The following is a 24,996-nucleotide window of genomic DNA, read 5'->3' as shown; positions in this document are numbered from 1 at the left end:
AAAAAAAAAAAAAGTACACCAGGAGGCCAAAACCATCTGGAAAGTTTTAATCTCACTGTCACTGTTCTACCAAACAGTTAGGGATTGTGTCAGCTGTAGAAAATAAATGCAAGTAATATATATCCATGACAACATCCAGGTGTGTAGGGGAGGGCGGCTCATGCGACGCCTGAAAGCGGGGTGGGGGGCCTCGGCCCTTCCAAAAGGTCCTACGAGGGCCACAAGAAACCAACGGACTGTTTTTACAAGTGCATCAAATGCTGCCCGAGCCTGCGTTCAGAAGGGGATGGGACACGACAAACACACGCACAGTCAGTGTTTGGATGGAGTGTCAGACCAGTACGAATAAAAGAATACTGCTAAATAGTCCCCTCAAATGTTACTCTGTGAGTATATCATCTCTTTTTTTAACACTTTGGGAGAGACACGTAAAAGACATTCAACCAGGCAGGTAAAAGGTACAATAAAAAAATAAATTATCACCTCAATAAACCCCCAAAAATAAAACATTTGCCTTTTTTTTTTTTTTTAATTTTTTTTATTGGGGGCCACCAAGCGCGTGTATGGCCTCAGATGCTCACATCTGATTGGTCCCAGAGACGAGCGCGTGATGACAAGACCAGGAAATGTTGTTTCAAGCGGGGGCGTGTACGTGACTGAGAGAATTGGCAGGTCCGATAAGATCAGCCAACAATAAAATGACACATTTTAAAGAGGATTTTTACACCGGTGATGTGCTTTTTTTTTTTTTTTTTTTTTAAACATTTTTTAAATGTGTAAAATGAGTAAATTGGAGAGTAGATGGCTATACTGTAAATAAAACGACATCCACCAGCAGGGAATACTACACAAAGTGCACATTTATGTGCGGCAGGATGGAAAACGCGACTAGAAAAGGAATCATGAGCGTAATGTTTCTCAATGACACAAACTAGTGACAATTATTCATCTTTTAAAACGAGCACAAAGCACAGAACTCGCCACGAGGTCTACTCGTCGGGTGCACCTGCGCATTGGCGTCCCCGGGGAGGACGATGTTGCCCTTCTGCCCTGCTGAAGAAAAAGCAAGAAAAAAACAAAAAACAGAAAGGCTATCGCTTTAAAAGATGCCCCCTGCAACATTTCCAAGAGGAATTTGATTGACAGCACTGACCGCCATTTCACGCAGGGATCCGAAGAAAAACGGTAACAGAAGATTGGACACCGTATCTGCCTGTGGCTTTCACACAGAACTCGCCACGACACGGCTTCCCGCAAAAAAATAAAATAATAATAATTACACATACTGTCCGCTCTACCTTTGGTACTACCTCGAAAGATGGAAAATTCGAGGGTCGCCTTCGTCGCCCTATTCCGTGTCCCCATCCGAGCGCATCTGTGCGAAAGGGTTAAGGTCTCGCAAAACGGCCGAAGCCATTCAAAATTTCAAAGCGGGATAAATGTGACAACGCCACACGCTAACCCACAATCAGATGGTTAGACGACTTCGTCGCCAAGCATCTGGCAGCGACAATCAGGCGGGAGAAGTGAGTGTCGGCTGTAAAAATTCACACCCCTGTCAAAAAGGCTGGCTGTGTGAAAGGGGCTTTTCCCCCCCCCCCCACTGAGAAATCGCAAAAACGTAACAGCAGATCCCGAATTTATCCGCACTCCCAAAAAACGGGATATGTCAACAGCCGTCTGTGCCGAGTGGGTGAAGATTCACATCCTCGTTCCACTGGCCCGGCATTTTTTATTTTTTGAATAAACAGCTCTGCTACTAACCCTGAAGGCTGAAAATTGCCAGGCGAGGTTGGGGCTGTTTATACAAAACAGGCAGAAAAAAATCCAGCTTCTTTCATTCTTCCGCAAAATTGTCGCGTCAGAGGCAGTGTAAAAGGGGTTTGTTTGAGTGTGTGTGTGAGCGCGCGCGCGCACATTGAGCCTCAAGAGTTTGTCCACTTGCCACCGTCCCGCATCCTGGCTGTTGTTATAGTAACAGGTGTTGCCATGGCGACACTGCAAGGTGTAGAGTGTGTGGTGGTTGTGGTGGTGGTGGTGCGGTGTGGGATGGAAACGTCAACTTCCGTATTTCGTCCCGAGTGTTCACTGCAGGCTTTCGGCCCGCAGACCTTCTAGGATCCTGATCAGGCTCTCCAGGCCCAGCACGTAGCCTCGGTCGGGCCCTTCGTGGATCGCCGTGTCGCCACGGAAACCCTTGAAGGTGGAGTGGGCGAAGTCGATCATGCGAACGTCCACCAGGGGGGGCTGCCGCTTCTGCTGGGGCGAGGGGGCCGAGGGGGGCGGAGGCCGGGGGGACAAGGCGGGCGCAGGGCAGGAAGAGGAGTCCGGATGGGACGGAGGGTCGTCGGCGCGGGGGGTGTCGCCTGCCGTAGGTGCAGGCGGTGGGAGCGCGAGGGGTCCGGGATTACCGCAGTGGGACTCCTCGGGGGGCCCGGGAGTCCTCTGCCTGCTGACAAGCTGCCCAGAGTTCAAACCAGCAGGAGACTCGGGTTTCTACGAGTAAACACGGCAAACGTTAGTGCCAAGATAAAACAAAAACAAACCCCCAAAAAAACCCCTCCACAACAGTAGGGGTGGACTTGATAAAGTCGATTCATCTCACAGCCGTTACTTTTCAGGCATTTTTTTTCTCCAGTCAATTTTGGTGGAAGCCCAACTTTGTCGCACACTCGGGCCTCACCTTTCCCTCGTAGATGATGAGCAGCGAGGACGAGTAGAAGCGGTAGGACGCCTGGCGCTCCAGCACCGCCTTGAGGCTGCGCAGCTTGTGGAGGATGGGCTCGAAGAGGTCCCGCCTCAGGCCCCGCCCGTTGTGCATGTACTGCTGCAGGGCCTGGCCGAATCCCTCGGCGGACAGGCCGCGCCCGTAGTACTTGTTCCGGCAGAGGTAGTGGCCCGTGTTCAGCTGGTACACCTGCCGACACACGGACACTCTCGGTAATGCGCTTTCCCGCCATCGACAGGACTGGAGGGGAACAGTCCCACCTGGCATGGAGTCACATGGACATTTGGAAATTTCAAATGGTCAGCATGACCGTTTTAATTCTTCATCATCGTCCTACCGCTTGATTTGCTCTGCTGTGCAGTTAAACTTATTGATATTGGCAAGTTTGATGCATAACGCCAATACAAAATATGCATGTCGGGTGCAGGTCCAATTTTTGTCCACTTTGGGCCACCGTGGTCCCGTTCTACACTGTAGTATCGGTGACTTTGAATGTGTGTGGCCTGGCCTGTTGAGTGACGCCCGAGTCAGTGAATGAGAGTGCGGAGTTGTCTGCTGTCGGCTCAGGATTGCGGTGGGCAGATAAGTGGCTAACCGTTAGCCAGTGGGCAGTTGTGGCCTTTGCATGTACTCGCTTTGCTTTTATTTTTGTTACCGTTTGTTCAACAAAGTGATTGAAAGTGCACCGGAGGCTACGACTATCCTTTCAATTCACTTGAACTAGCGGTTAAATTAGCTAATGTCTACTTCACTATACACGTGTAGTTGTGTATTTTTTATATTTTATTTTTCTTAAATTGTGAAATGAACTCAAACTTTGGACACCATTTTTTTACGTACTCTTTCCTCCTGGCTCAACACTTTTGCTATGCGAGTCCGTGTGGGGAAAAAGAATAAATAAAAATCACTGCAAAATTCCACGATATACTGAAAAATCCACAATATCAAATTATATGTACAACTTAAAAATCTGCAACAAAAGGTGAACTGCAACATAGCGAGGATGACTGTACATTGTTGATTGTGTAAATGTGTCTATTTTTGTTTACATTTCTAATAATTGATGATCTTGTTCCTCTTTTTTCATCTCGAGTGAGCGCCATTCGATTTAGCCTCTTTTACCAAGAAAGCTTGCAAGCGTGACAGATGCTCGTTGCTAGCTAGACGCTAGCATTATTAACAGTCATAACTTTACTCTATAAAACCACGAACGCAGCAGCAGCAGCAAGCGTTGCACATAACAAAGATCGAACACGGGTCAAACAATAGAGCGACAATAAAAGCTTTCCCGGTCAACTTCCTCCATTTGCACAGAACAGCAAGACGGGAAACAGGTGAATTCATAGCGGCGTTTTACCTGCATGCCGCACAGGCGCACCCCCAGCGTCGCCGAGGTGCTCTGCTCGCACTTCTTCATCTGCCTGGCCGCCTTCTCCTCGGAGGCGTCGTCGCCGTGCTGCCGGGTGCCCATCTTCAGGTCGAGGATGCACGGGTAGGAGAAGTGGTGGACCACGTTCTCCAGCAACAGGAACTCTGGGTGGGACGCCGCCGTTAAGGGGCTGCAACGGAAGCTGCGAAGCGGTTCACACCGGCACGTTCTCGTCACCTTTAACTTCCTGTAGGTGCACTCATCACACGTCCCGTGACGTGCATTGCGCCGTGGGGGGGACGACATTTGTGATCTTTCTGTAGCTACATGGTGTCAGTGAGTGTGTGCGCGCGTCGCCAGGCACCTGCAGACTGGGCTCTTTGAAGCAGGAGATCCAAATGCGACCACACGACCCAATAACTCGCTTTGTGTCATCACAGGCTCACGCGCATTTACATCCTGTACCTGCTCAGTATTGTTGTGGTGCATGGACCCAGTCATCAGATGATAAAACGGTAATAAAATGCAGATTTAGTCTTGCATCAGAAGTTCAAATTTGGTCGCAATTTGACAAAATCTCTGAGAAGCTCTTGGAAATAGCGAACCTTCCCCTGAAATGGACGCATCAAGCCATAATGTCGTTTCAGGCACGGATGGCGTCTGGACATGTTTGCGGACCGAAAAAGCAAGCAGTTCAAAAACAAAACAAATTGCCCTAATGGCTGTCACGAGCCAAGATGGCAGACTTTCCGTGCCATTTCAGTGATGGCTTTTGAAGACTTTTTTGTGGGTCTCGTCATGATGGCCGTGCTTAGCAAATTTCATGTTCGACTAACCCCTGGAAATGGACTCGAAAATGCCGCTTGAACCAAATTGCAATAAGCAAACCTGAAGCTCCTCCCAATATAGCGCTGTCTTTCAAGCCAGCATAGGTCGTCCGAATTGGCTAGCAATTGGAGAAGCATTTCTCGGAAGAGTTCTTTTTCGACGCCTGAAAATGGCTAAAAGGACCCTTCAATGCTGAGACTTCCTAGATGGCAACGCTCCACCCGAATGCGCTTCCCTGAGGAAACTGAAGAGGAGGATACTGAAGAGCTTGCGGTCTTTGGACTCGGAGCGCATGCGGCTGAGCTGCTGCTTGTGGCAGCGGAGGCTCCAGGGGTTGTGGCCGATCTTCTCCGAGCTCAGCCCGCTGTTCCAGTCCAGCATCTGGAAGGGCAGGTCCGGGTGGATCTTCTGCTCCGACTTCGGACTCTTCAGCTCGGCCGGGTTACTGCCAGTTGAGGAGAGACGAGGATGAAGAAGGCATTGTTGACGACATACGCTATCCCGCCGGACATTATCCAAAGGTTTCTATTTATGACGTGGCATCTACTTTTTTTCCCATTAGGAATAAAAAAAAACAAAAACAACAACAACACAGGTAGCAAGCAACTGTAATTGAGGAAGTTCTCAGAATCACGTTCAAAATAAAGCCTTCCTTCATTCATTCATTCATTCAATCAGCTAAAATGAGTAAGTGAAGCAACAACACAGGCGCAACAGCGTACTTCTCAGCGGGTTCTGCGTCGTGCGCGTCCCGCCGCTCGCCGCGTTCGTCCTTGTGCTCCGAGGACGAGGAGGAGCGGTGGAGGCTGCGGCGGGAGTGCTTCCGCCGCGGCTGCTCCCGCTCGGCCGGCTCGCGCTCCTCGTGCTCGCCGGCTCCCGCCTCGGCGTTGTGGCTCTCGCCGTACGGGTAGGCCACCAGGTTGATGTAGCCGTCAGAGTCGCCCTCGAAGCACACCGACACCACGCCTGGCGGGACGAAAACGTCGGCGAGGTTACAGTTTGTCAGGCGGCGCAGTCAACTGCTACTCGTTCACTGCCGGGTCACTCGTACCCCCAGGCACCGCTCTACTTTGTTTCTGAGAAATCTGACATTACAAAAGAAAAATAAATATTTTTCTTCTACTTCCCTGCTTCTTCAACTCTTCTACGGGCAACTTTTGCGCCGATACCGCAACTGCAGTTATAAATAACACGCAACTAGCACAACGCTAGTCAGAGGCGGCCAAAAATTCGGCCAATTAGGGAGCGGATTACAGATAATTAGATGGGAGGCGTGCTGTTTCAGGAAATTACTATTTTAAGCTCCTCGTGTCTGCTGAGGTACGATGGACTTCTTCAGCAACTCAGCATCTGCGAACAAACCCGAAAGCGCTTGCCTGTCTGGTGCCATTATGTCAGACGTCTTCGGTGTGCAGACGTCCAGGGCTAAATATAGACACTTTATGGACCGCTGTTGTCATGGCACCCATGGGACCTGCAGCACCCTGTAGGGGTCTTGCTGTAGCCCCTTTTACGGCGCCGGTACAAACTGACACTTGTCTGTCAACGGCACCGACACCAAATGGAGAAGTCGAGCCGGCAATTTTCCACCTTCTTCAACATGGGCTTGACAGGAAACAATTTGGAAGTGACATTTAAAGAATGGTTCGCTATCTGCCAAAACTGCTGCTTGCTGTGAAGTGAGCCGAGTCCACAGCGCTGGCAAGTCAAAGCAAAAATATTTGTCTGGAAAAATTAGTCACACTGGTCACTCGCATCTCGAGGTACCACTATGCACGACACAATACTTCCAGCAATAACTTCAAAACTCCACTAGATGGCGGTATCACTCCATAAACACTTCCTGTTCCTGCTCATGTCTGTCTGACATCTTCACAGATTCACTTGATATTTACTTTTACTGTACACAACTTGTTTTCAAACTTGTCCGAAAGTCAAAAATGTTAGTTAAATTTGGATCCTGCTATAAAAAACAAAACAAAACCATCTTTCTGGCGTGAGAGCGCTTTCGCATGAAACGTGTTGACAGTGTGCAGCGTCAGCAGGCGTGTGTGTGTCGGGTGACAATGTGTGCGTGTATTTAACGTCACAGAAAGCACCCGAGTCAGCGGGTACCTTTGTACTCGGGGGTGAACTCCTTCATCTCCGGAGGCAGAGATTCATAAAAGCGCTGCTCCCTGCTGATCAGAGGCTTGCAAACCGTGTGGTCGTCGTAGCGCATCATGCTGGTGTGACCCCCCACCTAAAACACACACACACACACACGTTACAATAAAATGAAACACACGGAACGCAACGGTTTGCCGGCTCAACGACAGTTGGAGCAATTTCCCGCCTTTGGCCGAGTACTGAGTAAAGGGGCGTTTTGGCAATTTTCCTGGATCTCGGGTAAAAAAGGCCGGTGTTCCATCCAATAGTGCACGGCAATGTGGTTTTGCATATTATTTAGTTTTTGTGGAACGTATCCATCTGTGTGTACGATATTGCGGAAATGTGAGGTTTTGTCGCTTTAATTCATTCCACGACCACGCTCGCACCTCAAATCGTCTTTTCACGTTTGAACTGAATATAAGCGCCATTATTCCGTCCCAGGCCCACATTGTGCTGCTTTTGGTGTGTGCACTATAATACAAACGCAAATGAAGAAGAGTTTCATAACTAATGACTCAGTAAGCTGCAGTAATATTCGTAATTTTTCACAGAGGATAAAGAATATATGCATGAGTACAGCGGACGACTGTGTTGTTATATTGTATTTTCTGTGTGTGTTGTGAGCATTTGTGTTAAAATAATCCACTGCTTAAAGGGTTAATAATACCGCGACGCAGTTGCCATTCGTTAGTTAGCCTGTCTATGGCGGTTTGCATTGGCTCTTCGCATTAAGCTTGCGTACTTTACTAAGACAGTTACGTGGTTGTTTGAGATACACATCGTGCATTTCTTTTTGTTTGACGTATTGTAGATGTTTAAAGTTCCTACGGGCGCTTCGAGCTGTTTTGCTGAACGTGGAAGTAGGTTGCGCGGAGATCGGCGCTGTCTGACAACAATTTTAGACTTCATACCAGATGCTGGTGCTGGAGTCACGTAATTGTTCACTGCTGTGTTTTCCTACAGGAACAATTGGAAATACCAACCAATCGAGTGGCCTCCTGGAAAGGGAACTCATTTGGACTTTGTTCCCCCTCACCTGGTGCATGAAGGGCTCGAGTGGAACGCCTCCCCCTCGGGATCGAAGTGATGCGCCACCCCCTGGCCCCGCCCCCTGTAGCTTGCTGTCCATGTTGTTGGTGTGCGGGAGGCACATGGCTCCTGGCGGACAAACCGTACCTCCTCCTGCGGAAGGGAACGTGGTTTTTAAGTGATCTTCAAAACAAGATTTAAGACCACACGCTTAGACGTGGTCTTACCCGGCACATGGACTCTGGCGGGCAGTGAGGGCGAGGGCGGGGCACAGGGCACCACGGGCTGCTGGGAGCGCACGCCGGCTCCAGGGGGAGGCGGCGCCAGACCGAAAAACCACCTCTCGAGTCCTCCGATCAAGCGTGCGCTCCGCTCCGCCGCCCGCTCAGTGCAGGTGCCCGTTCAGGACTGCGGAGGGCGCGGAGGTCAGGTCACTTCCTGGGGAGACAGGAAATGACGCTAACTTTTAAACCGGTTTTGTTCCATGGACATCGTCCTGCTCCTTCCGGCGTGCACGCCTTGGCCTCCTGGGGTCAATATAATACAGACAATCGGCGATAATTGCTCAGTGAGCCGTAGTAGTAATCGTTGTTCTTCGCAGAGGATAAAGACGATACGCCTTTGAGCTTTGTTATATCTATCTACATGTGTTTAAATATCTGTATCTTATAGGGTTATTACACCACAACAGCAATTATATTCGTTAGCCCGTCTATGGCATTTTGCATTGCTTGTCAGCATTAATCTAAGCCGACTTGAAGCCAAAGCAAAAAATAAAAAATAAATAAATAAAAACGGGAGAAACAAACAAAATCATTAGCATTCCGAGTCCACCATCTCGTGCCGAGCGTCCTCGCGCCGTCAAGCTTTGTTTTCCGAAGTCCGACAAATGTTTCCCAGCTGACGTCTTTAAAGCGCCATGCAGAACATTTAACGCTTCACGTTGGCTTTCAGCGGCACCAATAAAGCAAAAGAATGGATTCAAAGCCGGCCCATTGCTGAGGAACGCCAATAATACATTATTATTAGCATGTGAAAGGACGACACCAGAAAGCACACTATTGGAAAACAACTGTGGATTTCCCCCCCCCCCTCAATTACCACATCAAACAAGGAAGAGACCAACAAACAAACAAAAACAGCATTGTATGTCAATGACAATGCAGCTGGGACAAACATGGAGGAAATAAGTAGTTTGTTTGCCCAAATGTGCTGCTGAACATGGAAAAAGGACCGTTGGTCAGTTTTGCTGTTACGAATGAAAGCAAAACTGCACTTTGATTGTTTTGCTTTCTAAAGTTGGAGCCTTTGACTTGTACAAAATGTGTGCTGGCTTACAAAGTACACTAACAATCATTCATAACCACGCCAAAAAGAACCCTTTTTAAAACCGTAACACAGCCTTGCAATTGCAACCCTACTTTGAAGCCCTGGCCATGGCTTGAAACCCCAATCCTAATTTCAAACCCTAATCAAGGATTGAAAACCTGAATCCTAATTTCAAACCCTAACCAAGGCATGAAAACCCTAATTTGAAACGCTACGCCACGCTTGAAACTATTTTGAAACCCTAACGCTGTCTTCAAACTGTAACTGTTTGTCATTATTATTATTATTTTAATGACTGATTTATCTTTCGATTATTTCTTTGTTTGAAACAAACTGTCCTCCTGCTTCCCGTATCGAGACGTCTGGTAAAAGCCAGAGTTTCTCATTAAAAGCGTTCCGCTGCTGGGCTTTCGTGGTGAACACGGTGAGCCGAAAATCCTGTTTGTGTCGCACTGTATGACGCAGACAAATCAGGCTGAAGTTTCGAACGTTGCTGTCGGTGTATGTTTGCAGCCTTCCGTGTTTCTTCCCCGCCGAGGGGAACGGACGAAGCAGGCAAGCAATCAGCTTACGCGTGTCTGATTAAGTGTCTATTTGTGACCGGAGTAAGCCGAGATAGAGCCGATTAGAAATCGTTATCGTTGGCGTCGTATTGTGTCTTGAGGCAATGGAGGCTAAACGGATTCAGGGCCGACTCCTTTGCGGCCTCAGCGGCCCGCATGCCAAATTCAAACAGGAAGCGAAAGTACCTGTCACTTTCCAGCGACGCTAAGAGCAATTTTAACCCAACTTCAAACCTTAACCTTGGCTTACTTTCAAAGGCCCCAACGCCGACTTGAAATCTTATCTTAAAATCTTTGCCCTTGTTTACAACCAAAAACGCTGATCAATCAGTGCGACTGCTTTTTGAGGGGTCCACACGGCGGGGCGGACTTACATCCGAGCCGCGAGGAGACACGGAGTCGCGTCAGCTGAAGAGGCCTCTCATGCCGCCTCATCTGTCGGGATCTATTTGGGAAAGACAAAATGATCAGCGTCTGCTTTACTCAACCGATTTCAACTTCATCCGAGTCTTTCTATTAAGAAGACCAATCAAAAGAATCGAAACTCCTTAGATGCGATAACAACAAAAATATAGAAATGGGTAAAGTACTGTTGTTTCACAATTCACATCAAATCACATGTACAATGTTTGACTTTAGGTTGGCTTCTAATAAACTAAAAAGACATAAATAGGTTGGACTGGCGATTCTCAAAGTGTGGCGCCGGCACCACGAGTGGTACGCAGGCTCCTTCCAGCGGGACGCGGAAGAATCACTGGCCAAGTACAGTTCAGTTGTATTTCACTTTTAGGTTCAATATATTTGCATTTACACTTCAAGAACTGTTTGTTTTCAAACATTTATTGAGGTACAATTTTTTTTACTTAACTTTTATGTGCAAAACATCTTAAATCAGTCCTTAATTAAGTCCAGTTGCTTTATTTTCCGATACTGTATTTAAGTCTACGGTGGTACTCGGAGAGCAAAGACAAAACTCAAATCCCAAATCGCAGAGGAAAAAAATGCAAGAAAAAAAAAACATATACAGCTGCTGCACACATCCCCTGACACACCACAACAGCTGCTGACGCGCACACGCGCTCCAATCGGCGACATTGTTGCAGAGACACTTGAGGTCAGTCAAAACAGCCGTCCGTCTGTTATCTCAGCACACAACTGGGATGCCATGGCGACCAGAACTTGAATGTCAGTGAGTTGAAGAAGAAGAAGAAAGAAAAAAAAAAAAAAAGACACTGCACAGAAAGGAATAAGAACATTATCGCAAGAATGATCATTTAGTTGGAATTACAAGAATGAAGTTCGGCATTTGACGAGAATTATTCATGAATCGTACGTCTACCAGTCCTCCATTTGTAATATGATACTGCCAATAAAGTTGTAATGTCACTCGAAAAGAGTTGCAATTTACCGTAAACGTAAAAAGTCTGATTACTGGGATAAAGTTGGAATTTCACGAGAAAAGATTGCAACATTGCTGTGATCGAGTTGCCCAAAAAGTTCGAATTTTAAAAAGGACGCAGTTGTGATATGACGAGAACAGGGCTATCATTTTACAAAAATGAAATCGGAATTGATGAGAAAAGATGTATCTCTTACGTAATAACGTAAGACATACATTTACAAAAATAGCGTCACTATTACTTGGATAAAGCTGTAATAAAGCTATAATTTTACAAGCACAGAAGTTTCAATACAAGGAAAAAAAATGTCTAATTTTCGGATAATTAAGTCATTACGAGGATAAGGCTGTCGTTTTTTTACGAGAAACAGTTGTGACATGTATTAAAAGAAAAATGTTCTTATTTTATGAGAAGGAAATTGCAATATGACTCTGATACATTCCTATTTTTATGAGGGGGAAAAAAAGACGTCATAATACAGTCACAATATGACAAGAACAGAGTCAATTTTCCCAAAATAAAATCGGAATCGACAACTGAACTAAATTATTCAGTTGAAGTGGAAATTCAAGAGAATAAAGAACACTACAAGAATCAAGTCAAACATTTACGAGAACAAAGTAGTACTAGTACGAGGCTGGAGATGGAATTTTACAAGAAGAAAGCTGCAATATTTCAAAGAGAAATGGTTTAAAAAGTTAGAACGTTTACGAGAATGAAGTCGGAATATTATTTGGAAAAAGTGGGAGTACAGTTCACTTTCTAATCATGTTAAACCATGAAATAAATGAGAGGGGACCGGAGTGTGCGTGTGTCTTCCTTTGTATCATCATCTCGTCTCCCCCCCCCACTGCAGCTTCTGGCTAACGTGCAGACGTGTTTGAAAGCAGCCAGGAGGAACATTAACATGAAGGACACCTTCCTTTTAGTGACCCGAATGAGGCCCGTGACGCTACACAGCCGGCCGGCGTCTGGAAGGAGCCTGGCGCTCAATCCGTCCGGGGGGAAAAAAGAAAAAAAAAAAAAAAAGAAGAAAAATGTCTTGAGGGCGTCACGGGGGACAAATGAATCAAACCTTCATCGAAAATGTGACTCATCATCATTTCTTGGACGGCTGTCTGCGAGTCCTGAAGACGTGCAGAACCTCAAATTATTGAAACTATTCAAACGTCAAACTGTTCAGCTCGGTCACAACATCTCATGGAATTATTTGACACATTCTGCAAATTCCCACATTTTTCAGTACTCCACATTGCTAATTTCTAGAGGTGCAATAATTAATCGATAATTGAATTCATCAACAACCAATTTGATAAATCGGTTGTTTGGAGATGATAGAGATTGTTGAACTTTCCGATGCTCGGAATTTCTGCCCCTCGACAGTCAATATTCTCCCATTTCTGCAGACAGATGATTATCTTTGTGTTGAATAGAAATAAAACATTTGCAAACATCTGCTTTCACTTTGGAAAACAATGATCAATATTTCTGCCCATTTTCTGAAATGTTTACAGACCAAATCTGAAACTGAAATATAATCAATGTTTGTGCATTTTTTGCACTGTCAATTTGAAATAATGTCCTGTTTTTGAATAAAAGGGAGTTTTTTTGTTTTGTTTTGTTTTTTAAATCTGATTAATCGTAAATGTAATCAACAGTTTAATGTGTTACTAGTTAGTTGCAGGTTTGCCAAATTTCCCAAAATGAACCGAGACCTTTTAAAAATGTACCGAAATCATTTCAGATCAGCTTTTTCCCCCCCAGTCTCATCGTCATTCCATTTTACTGCAATGAATTGCACAGCATTTCAGCCTTTACATTCGCACGCAATTTCTACAGAAATCGAATTTCTAGTCTACAAAGTACAGAGGTGTTGTACTTGTGGCAAATGTACACTTGCGTCAGCATACCGCTCTAGCGTCACGACGGCCGCTCTAGCGCCACGACGGCCGCTCTGCCTTCCGATCGCCAGGCAGTGAGCTGCTGGGCTAGGCGAGTGTTTCCCAAACTTTATTAAGCTGTCGCTTTATTAAGCTACCGCACATATTTTAGAAGTTTGCGCTACCACTTCACAGCAGATTTTTAAGCGATCGTTATTTTATACTTTTTTTTTTTTGTAGACTATACAGGCGTACCTATACTAATTCCGGTTAGCCCGTCTATTATTGTGTTTCATATTATATGTTAGCATTAAGTTAGCGGACTTTCATTAGCCATTTCTATGTTTATATCTCTTTTGCTTTGTATGTCAGTTTTACAGTGAACTTCAACTCTGACTGAGAAACAAGCTGAAGCTAGCACACTTTGCTTCTCGTTCAGAAAACTGCGAGCAACAAGAGAGTGCCATTAGGCGCTATTGGATTATTTCAAAAAGTATGTTTGAATAAGTTGAAATGTGTTTAAATGTTCAGGTGGAGGGTGAATGGCAACTGGTGGATACCACGGGTTAATTGGACTTTCTGCCATCTATTGGAAGCGCATTTTACTGTTTATGCCTGTTGCTGGCACGGATTGACGAAGAAAGATACACTATTTTTAGCAAATAAATCATTCAAAAACCAGTTCTAAGTGAAAGGTGATATTTTCCCAGTGCCCATCTGATGATGATCCCTCACGGCACAGTGTTTGGGCATCACTGAAGCTAACGTAGCGGGTCGATATTATCGCCGCAAACAAATGGACTCCAATGCCAGCGCGCCAGTCGCAGAGGGTCCAAATTGTAGTCCTTAACGAAAAGCTGCTCCGGCACTTAATCCTTTGATACTGGCTGAATTGAGGACCGGCGAGGCTCGACTGCACGTCGGCAGGAAGCGGACAAGATATTTAGCGTGGCAACGGAGCGTACCCCCGCTGGCGCCCGCTCACAGCTGTGAAAACAGACGAGCAGCGCCAGCGCCTCGACTGCGATCTTGTTTATTTGCCAAGGTTAGCAGAGTCGCATGAACCCCCCCCCTCCCCCCCTCCCCTCCCCCCCTCCCGCCGGACACTTCATTAGGTACGTGCTCAATGTGCTCCTGAAATGTACTTCAAATAAACTTGAGAATTTGAGGAAGTACACACTATGACAGAACCATAGACGTTCCCATTTGAAATGCCATTAATCCATTGCAGCCGAATGTGTTTCGAAAAAAGAAAAATAGCAATGTAATGTACAACGACAAAACATGAGAATATATACAGAAATACAGATATTCTGAAAAAGAATCACGTCGTACTGTTTTACTCGAATTTGAAGGTGTTTTATGACCAGATTTTCTACAGGCGATATCGTACAAAAACATTACCCAAAAAGGCCATTTCCCCCCCCCCCCCCCCCCACACACACACAAAACTCAAACTCTCCAGAACCTATCATATGATTTTCAAAATTCTCAGTGCATTGTACCCTGATTGAAGTGACCATTCCAAACACACTAGGCATTTTGACAGACTGTCATTTTTGGGAAACCTTGTCACGTCGCTACGCTCGATACAACGGCCTCGTAACGACATCCTCCCTGACTCGCATCCAGAAGGTTGGAGCTTCTGCTGAATGGTCAGAATTTAGGATTTTGAATGACAACACAAAGCAAAACAATAAATACATAATATGATGAATACCATAGACAATGTGATGACTGCTTATACAGGCAACAATATTTATTTATTATTATTTTTTTTTAAAGTGTTGGAAGGAAGGTGGGGCGTCTGCTATTCGCGAATTTTCTGTATTTTGTCTCGGCTCTCGGTGCCCAACTCCCGCGAATAGCGGGGGGGGGGGGTCACTGTACCTGCCTCCTGCAAACTTTTCAACATCCTTCCGCAACACTGTTCACATTTGGCTTCCCGAACTTCCTTGGACGCGAATCCCCAGTTGTTACCGTCCACCGGCAGACACTTTCCTCGGGTTAGCGTGTTAAACGAACTTAGCTGTCAAGACCGGCCAAGCTTGTTGACCTTAGCCTGGCAGCACGCTAGCTAGCTGGCTAATTAGCCAGCTAGCCGTGTCGGATGTGTTCCGTTTTTTTTTTTTAAATCACATAATTATTATAATTAATTATTATTATTAAAGGTGGTCGGCGTTCACTCCTTGTACTCCCCGCGGTGTTGGTTTAACTCCGCGCATCCAACGGGGTAGCCGGTGGGTGACGTTATTTCGGCTACTTGGTTTTAACGGAGCCTTTGCCGTGCTAACGCCAAGCTAGGTGGCTAACTGGCTAACGTAACGTCAAACCGTTCGGTTCGCCTCCTCCGGTTGAGCTGACAACAAGATACAACTTACCCGACTACAACCGGGGGATGGACTTCAATAGCGGAGGTACTCGGCAAACTGGGGGAACAGTGTCAGGATGTTGGCTTGCTCCAGTCCGAGAGTGATGCGGCTGATAAAAAAAAACATCCAGCATCGGGGAAACGTCATGTTTGGCGTGTTACACTTGTTATTGCGTTGATGTGGAGATTTGGCGCCCCCTACAGCTTGTTTTGGTAGCTACATCAATCGAAACGCTTTGTCGACGGATCCTATTCAGTCATTCATTTATTAATATTTGTGTAAAAAAAAATAAAAAATATTTAAATTGGTCCAAGATGTTTTTTGTTGTTGTTGTTGTTCCAATCGTACAATGTAAATGTGACAAAGTGGGTTCACATTACATAAACATCAAATACAAAGGACAAATAAACAGAAATACAATAAAACATAGTCAGGGGTCAAGAGTAAGAGTAAAGTAAAATAAAGACAATGAAATGTGAGCATAATCTCCAGGTTTTGTTGGGTTTTTTTTTGCACCAGATGTCTACATTACATAGAGTTTTAGTTCTTTCATGAAAGACACAGAAAATAGGTTTTACCAAGCAAATTTACATTTGTGAAGACAAAACTTTGCAAGAACTATAATGAGATTAATGAGGTAGCGTTGTAATATTTGTAACTGAGCAACAAGGAAACATTTCAGATGAAAGCGCAAAGGGACATTCGAAGCGATTGGCTCAAATCGGGGCGTGACTTGTTGCACCCCATCTCGCATCGGCCATGACCACGTGACGATAGCATGTCACATTTGTCAATGTGATTCTCCGACTTTATTTGTGACACCAAATGTCAAGGAAGTAAGCCACGTTTTATGCCAGTTCATATCCACAAAACATCGGTGCGCGATCATTTCGCATTCGCAGTACACACCGACGGATGCCTTCACGGACAGTGTTGTAAAACGGAAATACCCAAATGATTCTTTTTTTTTTTCTTTTTTTTTTTTGCACGGTGTAGACGGGAGAGTGAGGGCAGGATTAAAATTGTGTGTGTGAGTTGTGAGGAAGTCAACGTCGGTAAATGAATGACAAGACTTTTACTTTGAAAGTTTTCAAATTCTTCCTGTGTAATATTCAGCACTGCTGATGCAGCGGACGTAGTGACATCATTAAGTGTGTATGCGCGCGCGTGTGTGTGTGTGTGGCCTTGCTGACTTCATACAGCTTAATCATTTACAAAAAAACAAAATATCAACTGTGAATACTCAAGGACCCCCATTTTATACATTATTTTGGGAGCGGAAATGCGGTTAATCCATCATACGTAACGGATGTAAATACTTTCCGAGTTTCCAGCAAATGCAACATCGCATTAACGGCTGAGCCTCCTGACGTAGATCCACGTGATTGGCTGTTCATTTGAACATTGCAAGTGAACCGGCCAATCAGCGAGGACGCTCTTGGTCGTACTCGGCAACTAGCGTGCATAATTAAAGCAACCAGGAAGCTCGGACAAGATCAACAAGAAGGCGAAAACAAACAGCCTTTTTTTTGGGGGGGGGGGGACTGTTTTATTTGTGTGCACAAACCGAACACGCCACTGATATTTTTTTGTCATCAAATAACGTTCGTGGAGATTATCGTGTGTTGCCATGTACCTCGGGTGAGTCTATTTGGAGATGAGCTAGCTGGGCTAGCACGTCGACTGCACGTTTGCCAGTGGAACGCTTACTTACTTGACTTAATTGCAACTACATCCAAATATGTTACGCCAACCTAGATTTGCTGTTATTTGTGTATCTTTGTGAACAGAGACGGGCTGCTGTTTGAAATTCAAAATGGAAAACCCAAGTTGATTGTGCTTGACCACAGTAAGGATATATATATTTTTTATTTTATTTTATTTTCCCCTCTCGCCACTTCTATATGTGCTCTTTGCTGTCGGAATAACTTTCATATTTTCACCTCTTCTTCACCACAGGTGTCGAGAGGAATCTTGTCACGGTATGATCTCCACTCAAACGATTAAGATGATGAAACTAGTGCAAAAAAAAAACAAAACGGTCCTGGCAAGCAATTAAAGAAGAGCCGAAAAGTCGGTGAAAAGGAGAGCGAAAAACGAAAAAAAGTTCACGTATGGCTCATAAAATAAACAAAAATGCAGCATATACGTAGATAACCTTTCAGCACTTTTTTAAACTGTCATTTTAAGTGTAAAAAGAAGAACAATTGCTTTATGAGACAGGTAAACAATTCTTAACTGTCATACAAGTGTGAACGTAAGTTAACATCTGCTAATATTAAAACTGAAAACTGAGCCTTCGCTATTATTATTATTATTATTATTATTGAATAACTGTTGTCGCTTTAACCGTACTGTACCGAGCAGCCAGACCGCATGACGGACAGTAAAAAATAAAGAAAAAAGAGATGCTACACACAGCCGGCAGGAGGATTTTTATACATAGTGGAACCTCAAAAGATGGCAGACTGATGAAATGTTTAAAAAAAAAAAAACAGTCATATGAGTGGAAAATAAGTCAACCCCTGTACAATAAAACTACAACGAAGTAAAACTACTCACCGTTTGAAGGTGCCTGACAAGGACGTATTGAAAAGGGAACAGGGAAGAATTGGTGTGCGATGTTTTCCGCAGAATTCCCTCAGGACTCGCCCGGCCTGCCTAGTGAGTTCCGGGCAGCCGTCCTGTGCGCAGGACGTGCGGGCGCAGCGTCGGGCGGGGCTGCGCCCGACGGGGCGGCGCCCGGGGGCTCCCGGAGGGGCCGAGACACAGGCGGCAGAGAGCGCAGCCTCCTTTGGGTCCGGCGGGGCGGCGGACACAATGCGAGGCGGTCAGGCGGCCTCCAAAACACGGGAGCGTCGTACGGCGGCAGCCGGAGCCAAAGCTGCAGCCGAGGTGAGTTTCCAGCTCTGGAACGTTCTGCCTAACAACAAGTGACATCACAAAAAATGCATCGTGTTTGATAGTGCACTTTTGCATGAGGGGCAAGTGAGTGCCCCACCAGATCCGGGCAAACGGCACTGCAGTGACAAAAGTGATTGTATTGGACAACAAATTCTGCCTAGCAACAAGTGACATGTATCTGTTGTGTGTGTGTTGGAGGAGAAGTCCGAGCGCCAGAAAAGCAGCTCCGCCTCCGTCAACGGGGCAGCTGCACAGTCTGCAAGAAGATGGGCTACCGCGTCCGACGTGAAGTCGGGGCCGACGGACCCGCTCGACGCCGAAGAACCGAGAGACGCGGCGGCGCGATTGAGCGGCGAGCGGACCGGCGGCCACGACCGCCGCGTAACAGAGGAGCAACACGGTGACACAAAAAAAACATGACACTTTGAAGGGACGTTTCCTTACTTGTCATATCTACTTTCAGTACATCGCACAGTCGAGGAAGAAGCGGGAGGAGAGACTGAGGAGGGCAGAGAAGGTCCAGATCAAACAACAACAACAACAAACAACAGAAATTCCCCTCCTAAAGACAACGGGTGACGTAGATCTCTGTCATGATTCTATTTGGGCTGCTTTACCTTCGTAATTCATTTCAAGAGTCAAATACAAATAATTCAATGGTTTTAAACTTTAGTTCTCTAGTTTGTCATTTCTATTTTTCTAATCCAGTAATGATTTGGATTTGGAATTGCTGATTTGATGTTAGTTCCTGTTCCAAGCCACCAACCGCCAGCAAGGAAAATCAGAAATTGCGCAGAGCAACGTTGCCATCTATTGGTGGAATTAGAGTACTACATCAAAGGAAGCTATCATGATCGTTTCAACGGCTCCCCCGTCCGTTGCCGTCAATCTTCTCGCTGCGCGATTCCGGAAGACGATGCAAACTTGTCGGCGCCATTGTGACGAAAATGTTGACCTGAGTTGAGGAGCTTCATTTAAACATAGTTGTGCTTGGCAGCCATCTTGTGGCATCTATATAAGTCTTTTGGGGAGGCCGTGGCATTTACTCGCCAATTTTATTTTTATTTTTTTATGTTTTTTGCTATTCGCAGCAGAGGGAACACTGTACTTTGAATTGCTGCCATCATAAAAGCTTTCTTAACTGGACAGACAATATTTAAAGTCACATTTTAACATTTGCATTGGTCATCCAAGCGTAAAAATGAAGTTAACCACCATGGGAGACGACTCAAATAAAGTAAAGCGACTCCCCCTTGGAAGTCACGTGACAGACGAGATCAACTGTCGCTTTGAGTGTATTTTTTCCTGCATTGTTGGAATGTTTCATCTGCTTTGTGCCGTTTCGTCCTATGCCGCTTCTAACACTTCAGCTTCCCATCTGGGCATCAACCAACGATTAAATAGTGCCGAAAAAGTAACGCCTGAAAAATACTTTTGTGGCCGATGTGCTATTGATGATGATGATGATGATGATGATGATGATGATGATGATGTAGGTCTCACGGTGGTGTTTTCGGCCGGCTGGAGCAGCGCAACGTTGACGACGGCGCATCGGCGGAAGCGAAGAAGGCTCAGTGGAGGCAACAACTAGGTACTTTTTTTGGGGGGGGGTGGTTATTCTTATACAGACACACACACACATATATATATATATATATATAAATATAATTCTGTGTGTTTTGTAGATGAGCAGGTGGCCCTGAAGCAGCAGCGGCAGCGTTGTTCCACCTCAGTCCGACTACAGGTAGAGTGAATACAAGGAAGTAAACCTCGAAGGTTGGAGCATAAAAAGGAACTCTTTCACGATCACTTTTCTTAAAGAGGCTCAACTAGCAGATTACAAACCCGACCAATTAAACGGGTATGGACAAGTGTTTTTGAACAGCGTTAACCATATTTAAACGCCGTAAATACGTTTTTAACCTCTTTTAGAGCGCAAATCTTTTCACAAGTCTCGATAAAGTCCGACATTGAGCTTCATGAGTTTGACCTATTCATGAATGACTGACTTTTCGATTCTTTTTATGACCTCTCATATATGACTAATGTATCACACAAATGTTCCCGAACCGGGAAGGGACAAGTAAAGGCTCTGACGAGTCCACCCTCAGTTTCAGTGATTTAGATTTAGTGTGTCCCGGCCAACTTGTTCCATCAAATATTTCTGATGTGTGTGTGTGTGTGCGTGTTTTATTATTATTTTTTTAAGACAGAGCAGGAACCAGGAAGTGAGCGCTCAGTTCATCCGCCGGGCCGCCACAGAGAGCAGCCGGCAGCCATCAGGTCCAGCCTCAGGCTCGGGGTAAAAAAAAACAAACAAAAAAAACAAATTTACTTTTGCCTTCTGAAATAAGAACATGATTTATGTTCGTGCGAAGGCGGTGACTCCGATGGAGGAGACTTTGGCGTCGCAGAGGCGAGAGGAGCAGAGGCGGCTTTGGCTGGAGGATCTGGACCGACAGAGGGAAGAGACGAGCCAACGCAGGATGCGCGAGAAGATGCTGCTCAGTCAGGTGTCAAAGTAACACAACCGACAAAAACAAAAAACACTCCGAGCAGAAGTTCACTGTCAAACTAAATGAAGACAAATTACATGTTGTCTGCACTACAAAACCACAGATGGGCTAACGAAACTGGCATCCGTATCTGAACAGTGTAGCAACACATGTAGACAGACAATGTAATACAGGGGAAAAAAATTGTCCCGCGAAAAATGACTTACTGCCGCTTAGTTGCGACAACCTTCTTGTTGTTGTCGCTGTTTATTCAATTACACAATTGTGTGTAGTCAAGTAGAGGTGCAACGATGAATAATTATTAAATCGATGGTGACTTTTGATCACCGTTAATCGTTTAGAGACCTTGTTTAACTTAAAATTGTCCAAATCCCCTCAACTGTAAATCGTTTATTAGACTGATAAAGACTGATTATCTCTGTTGAATCAAAATACGACAATTTGCGACTTGGCTGTCTGCGCAGAAAGACGACCACGAGCTGTGGGCGGCACACTTTGACTCCCTCCAGCGCAAAGCTCCCGCCGGGACTCGAGCCCCGCCCGCCGACTGGGAGGCGTCGGCCAACTTGTCCCTGACGTGGGACGCTTCCGGCCGCCGCGAAGCGGCGAGCGCGGGACAAGTCGGCGTGGACCCCGGCGGCAGCAGATACCCCGCCAAGAGCAGGTACCCTCTGCCGCAAAGAAAATAAAATACAAATCTGCAAATAATTGATGATGGTTAGGGTATATTTATACCTTATAACCAGTTATGAATTTATAGCCCGTGTTTATACATTTTAATATTTGGACCGTTCCTGATGTCTTTCGAATCGGAACGTTTTATGCAAGGCTACACACACCGTAATTAATAAATGTTACAGCATGCGGACAAATTGTAACCTACCACGACGGCTGCGATTAGAACCTTCGTCAGCAGCGAAGCGGAAATGTGTCAATCTCCTTGTTTTGTTGCAGAAATCTGTAGTTTGGGTGTAAACTGTAGCGATCGCTTTGAAAGTTTTTGGGTGTGCGCGTGAAGCTGAAGGTTACCGGCAAACTAAATGTAATGCTAACATACAATGGGAAAAACCGTAGGCACGCGTGCTAAAAATGAACAGTGGAGCAAGAGGGGATGATGGGCGGAGCTACAGGGGGAGGGGGGGGAACTTCCATCAGCCCGAAAAATGAAATGATGCGTTTTGTAGCTATCATCGGAGCATGACGGCCCTGCTGGACCCGGTCCAAGTGGAGGAGCGCGAGAGGAGGCGGCTCAAGCAGCTGGAGCAGCAGGTAAAACGCTTCAGCCGCCCGCAGCGCATCTCGCCGTGTTCAGCTGAGCTCTTCTTGGTGCTCGACCTCCATCCAGAGGGACATCCGGGCTCAGGTGGAGGAGCAGAGGCGGCACAAGCGGCAAGAAGAGGCCACGAGGAGGGCGGAGGACCGAGAGGAGGAGAGGAGAGTCGCGCAGGAGAGGGACGTGCTGCTCGGGAGGTTCCGGCGGGAGCAGCGCAAGGTCGACAGCAACAACAACCGCTGCACACGTGTACTCAACGTAACGCTGCATGCAAAGTCGACACGAACGGAGTCATCACAACTTCATGTATTCAACACACTACACAAACGTGTGTGTGTAGCAGGAGCAGCCGAAGAAGCTTGATGATGATGATGAGGATGGAGGAGTGAAGGAAGCAGTGGATGTGCGTGGTGAGTGGAGCAGTGTGACAGTGTCACTGACCCACACACACACACTAAAGAGCGACTGCTGATCAAGTGTGTGACACCGTCTGCGTGTGTGTTGTGCAGTGTCGTGTCCAACTGCGGCGGAGAGGAGAGACACAGCTGTGCAGACTGGTACAAGACGACATTAGCAGCAATGCACTGTTCTTGATCGGACCGAGTACTAATCTGCGCGCATGTCCGTTTGTGTGTAGACGCGCCCCCCACTCAAGCGACTTCGAACTGCAAGAACAGAGCAGGCAAGGAGGACGTGCAGAAGGCGCTCGCGGTCGACGGGGGAGGCGCCTACGAGGCCTTCGCCAGGACGGAGGAGAAGAGGAGGCCTGAGTGGAACACGCGCAGGTCCCAAAAACAGCCGAGCGGAACTTCATCCGTTGGTCTCGCGCTGCCTTTCGAGTACTTTCGTGCGTCTTTGGTCGGCGCAGGCCCAGTCGGCGCTTCGTCCCCGCGTCTGAGCGTTACCCGTCCCCGCTGCAGAGGAGCCGACGGGAGAGCCGACTCAAGAGGCAGGAGGAGATCCTCGGTCTGCAGGACAGAAACTGCCCGCCCGCAAACCGACGCCGGCGGGAGACGCGGATCGTCGCAAGTCGGCCTCGAAGCGACGACGTGAGCGCGACCGTGCGAAACCGCGGACATGACGACGTGAGCTTGACTTTTCTTTGTTGGTCGCAGGCGGAGTCTAGCAGTGTGAGCGCGTCTGCGGAAAGGTGAGTCGTACACCTGATGCCAACGGGTCATGCGGGGATTCTCAAACTGTTGGATGGTATGACTCCCTCTTGTGGTACATGTACGAATTCATTAAGTCATTAACATTTACATTTCAAACATGAAATGGTATCAAATATGTTAGAATGAAGGTGGTAGCTATTCAACAGCTTACAATTATTTTTAGGTGCAATAACAAATCCATTATCAAATTAATCAACTATTATTACTATTTTTATAATTGATTTGAACATTGTCCAAATCCTTAGAATTTTAGCCTCAACAGTAAATATGACTTTGACTGCATTTTAATTTCGGCTATCATGGCGGTAGCCTGCTCGCAAAGTTCAATATTTTTAGAGGTGGTAATTGGTGTAAAAAGTTTGCAAACCGCTGCTGCAGTGAATCCGCTGTATGAAAACAATGCGTGTCCTACTCCTCTCCTCCAGGGGGCGCTCACCTCTCATCCCGCAACCCTCCCTCCAGTTCATCCCTTACATCCGCACCGATGACGTCTTCCATCTGGACCCCACCGAAACCGAAGACACGCCCACTCCTCACCTGCACACAGGTGCGCGCACGCACACACACTCACAGGCGGTGTTAACGGCAATCCTTCCTTCCTCATCAGCGCCTCCTCCTGACGCCTCCTCCTCGTCGTCCTCCCCTGCCGATCTCCTCATTCTGCGCAGCACACAGCGACAGCAGGAGATCCTCAGAGGCCTGGCGCAGCTACGACAGGTCTCACACGCGTGCGCACACAAACATATTCAACGCAACCACATAGACCCAACACAACTTCACGCGTGTGTGTGTGTAGGGTTTGCTTGAGAAGCAGAGGGAGCTGGAGTGTGACCTGCGGCGTCAAGACAACAAGCGTCCGTCGCCCGCCAAATGTTAGACGGTGACAACGTTCTCCCGGGAACACGTTTTTCGTGTCCAACGGTGGTTGCTCATCATCGCCACCTTGTCCGCCCACCACTGACAACGATACAGTTTCCCGCGTTAAATGCCAGATCGTTTCGTGGCAATTTTTTTTTTTTTTGTGCGCGAAAGGGGCTACGTTGTATCTCCAAATCATGTTTTAGTTTGCTTTTTTTTTTTTAATTAATTTATTGCAGTTGTAAATAAAAGCTTAGAGACAAACGTGTGTTATACTCATTTTATGGCGAGCCGGCAACTTTGCCGTTGTATTGAGTACTCGTTTTAAAACTTGACCGTTGTGCTCGTCCTCAAACTGCAGTTATACGCTACTCGTTCTACGGCCAGTTGTCAAACTTGACTTGTTTTGTCATACTGTACTTGTTTTATGGCAAATCATCAAACTTTACTGGAGCCTTTCGCGTTAAGACTGAACCTATGCTACCGCTACACCATTTGTATACGTGATTCATATTTGGTAACAATCCGACAAAACCTCTTTTGTCTTCCTTTCAGAAGCCCCCTTGAAAATGACCCTCAAATGATAACTTTTGATACAAAATGTTTTCAGACGTGGCTTGTTGA

At 46.4% G+C, this 24,996-nt stretch overlaps 2 protein-coding genes across 8 annotated transcripts; one reads left to right on the top strand and one right to left on the bottom strand.

The window, feature by feature from the left end:
* Positions 1 to 32: 32 nt before the first annotated feature.
* Positions 33 to 15,825, bottom strand: ip6k1 (inositol hexakisphosphate kinase 1). 4 transcript variants are annotated; one of them, XM_061783820.1, is made up of 10 exons: positions 15,659 to 15,825; positions 10,372 to 10,442; positions 8,333 to 8,543; positions 8,113 to 8,258; positions 7,041 to 7,167; positions 5,648 to 5,891; positions 5,186 to 5,370; positions 4,086 to 4,261; positions 2,684 to 2,917; positions 33 to 2,496 (listed from the first exon to the last, which is right to left on the bottom strand). In XM_061783820.1, the coding sequence occupies exons 4-10, from the start codon at positions 8,227 to 8,229 to the stop codon at positions 2,086 to 2,088; spliced, it is 1,494 nt and encodes a 497-aa protein (XP_061639804.1). In that variant the 5' UTR covers positions 8,230 to 8,258; positions 8,333 to 8,543; positions 10,372 to 10,442; positions 15,659 to 15,825; the 3' UTR covers positions 33 to 2,085. The 4 variants fall into 4 exon arrangements, with proteins under 4 accessions (XP_061639804.1, XP_061639805.1, XP_061639806.1 ...); XM_061783821.1 differs by lacking the exon at positions 10,372 to 10,442; XM_061783822.1 differs by lacking the exons at positions 8,333 to 8,543; positions 10,372 to 10,442; positions 15,659 to 15,825 and having other exon boundaries at positions 8,060 to 8,252.
* Positions 15,826 to 17,105: 1,280 nt separating this feature from the next.
* Positions 17,106 to 24,636, top strand: ccdc66 (coiled-coil domain containing 66). 4 transcript variants are annotated; one of them, XM_061783542.1, is made up of 20 exons: positions 17,106 to 17,290; positions 17,440 to 17,498; positions 17,609 to 17,631; positions 18,284 to 18,544; positions 18,758 to 18,953; positions 19,017 to 19,128; positions 20,050 to 20,144; positions 20,239 to 20,297; positions 20,763 to 20,855; positions 20,932 to 21,066; positions 21,534 to 21,733; positions 22,254 to 22,338; positions 22,415 to 22,600; positions 22,683 to 22,752; positions 22,852 to 22,899; positions 22,980 to 23,127; positions 23,211 to 23,391; positions 23,458 to 23,492; positions 23,940 to 24,231; positions 24,311 to 24,636. In XM_061783542.1, exons 1-20 carry the CDS (start codon positions 17,280 to 17,282, stop codon positions 24,389 to 24,391), a joined length of 2,370 nt encoding a protein of 789 aa, XP_061639526.1. In that variant the 5' UTR covers positions 17,106 to 17,279; the 3' UTR covers positions 24,392 to 24,636. The 4 variants fall into 4 exon arrangements, with proteins under 4 accessions (XP_061639526.1, XP_061639525.1, XP_061639524.1 ...); XM_061783541.1 differs by having other exon boundaries at positions 18,755 to 18,953; XM_061783540.1 differs by having other exon boundaries at positions 18,752 to 18,953.
* The last annotated feature ends 360 nt before the right edge of the window (positions 24,637 to 24,996 follow it).

Source organism: Phyllopteryx taeniolatus, chromosome 9, assembly GCF_024500385.1.
Source record: "Phyllopteryx taeniolatus isolate TA_2022b chromosome 9, UOR_Ptae_1.2, whole genome shotgun sequence".
Classification (NCBI taxonomy): domain Eukaryota; kingdom Metazoa; phylum Chordata; class Actinopteri; order Syngnathiformes; family Syngnathidae; genus Phyllopteryx; species Phyllopteryx taeniolatus.
This window is presented reverse-complemented; position numbering and strand designations above follow the sequence as displayed.

Bases quoted from the DNA above. Each gene is read 5' to 3' on its own strand.
- ip6k1 (XM_061783820.1), bottom strand. From the start codon at position 8,229: ATGTGCCTCCCGCACACCAACAACATGGACAGCAAGCTACAGGGGGCG. The intron at 5,371-5,647 runs GTACGCTGTTGC...CTCAACTGGCAG, and splicing joins GACGCAGAACCCGCTGAGAA to TAACCCGGCCGAGCTGAAGA. The intron at 2,497-2,683 runs GTGAGGCCCGAG...GTTTACTCGTAG, and splicing joins TCATCATCTACGAGGGAAAG to AAACCCGAGTCTCCTGCTGG.
- ccdc66 (XM_061783540.1), top strand. The intron at 21,734-22,253 runs GTACCCTCTGCC...TGCGTTTTGTAG, and splicing joins AGATACCCCGCCAAGAGCAG to CTATCATCGGAGCATGACGG. The intron at 24,232-24,310 runs GTCTCACACGCG...GTGTGTGTGTAG, and splicing joins GCCTGGCGCAGCTACGACAG to GGTTTGCTTGAGAAGCAGAG.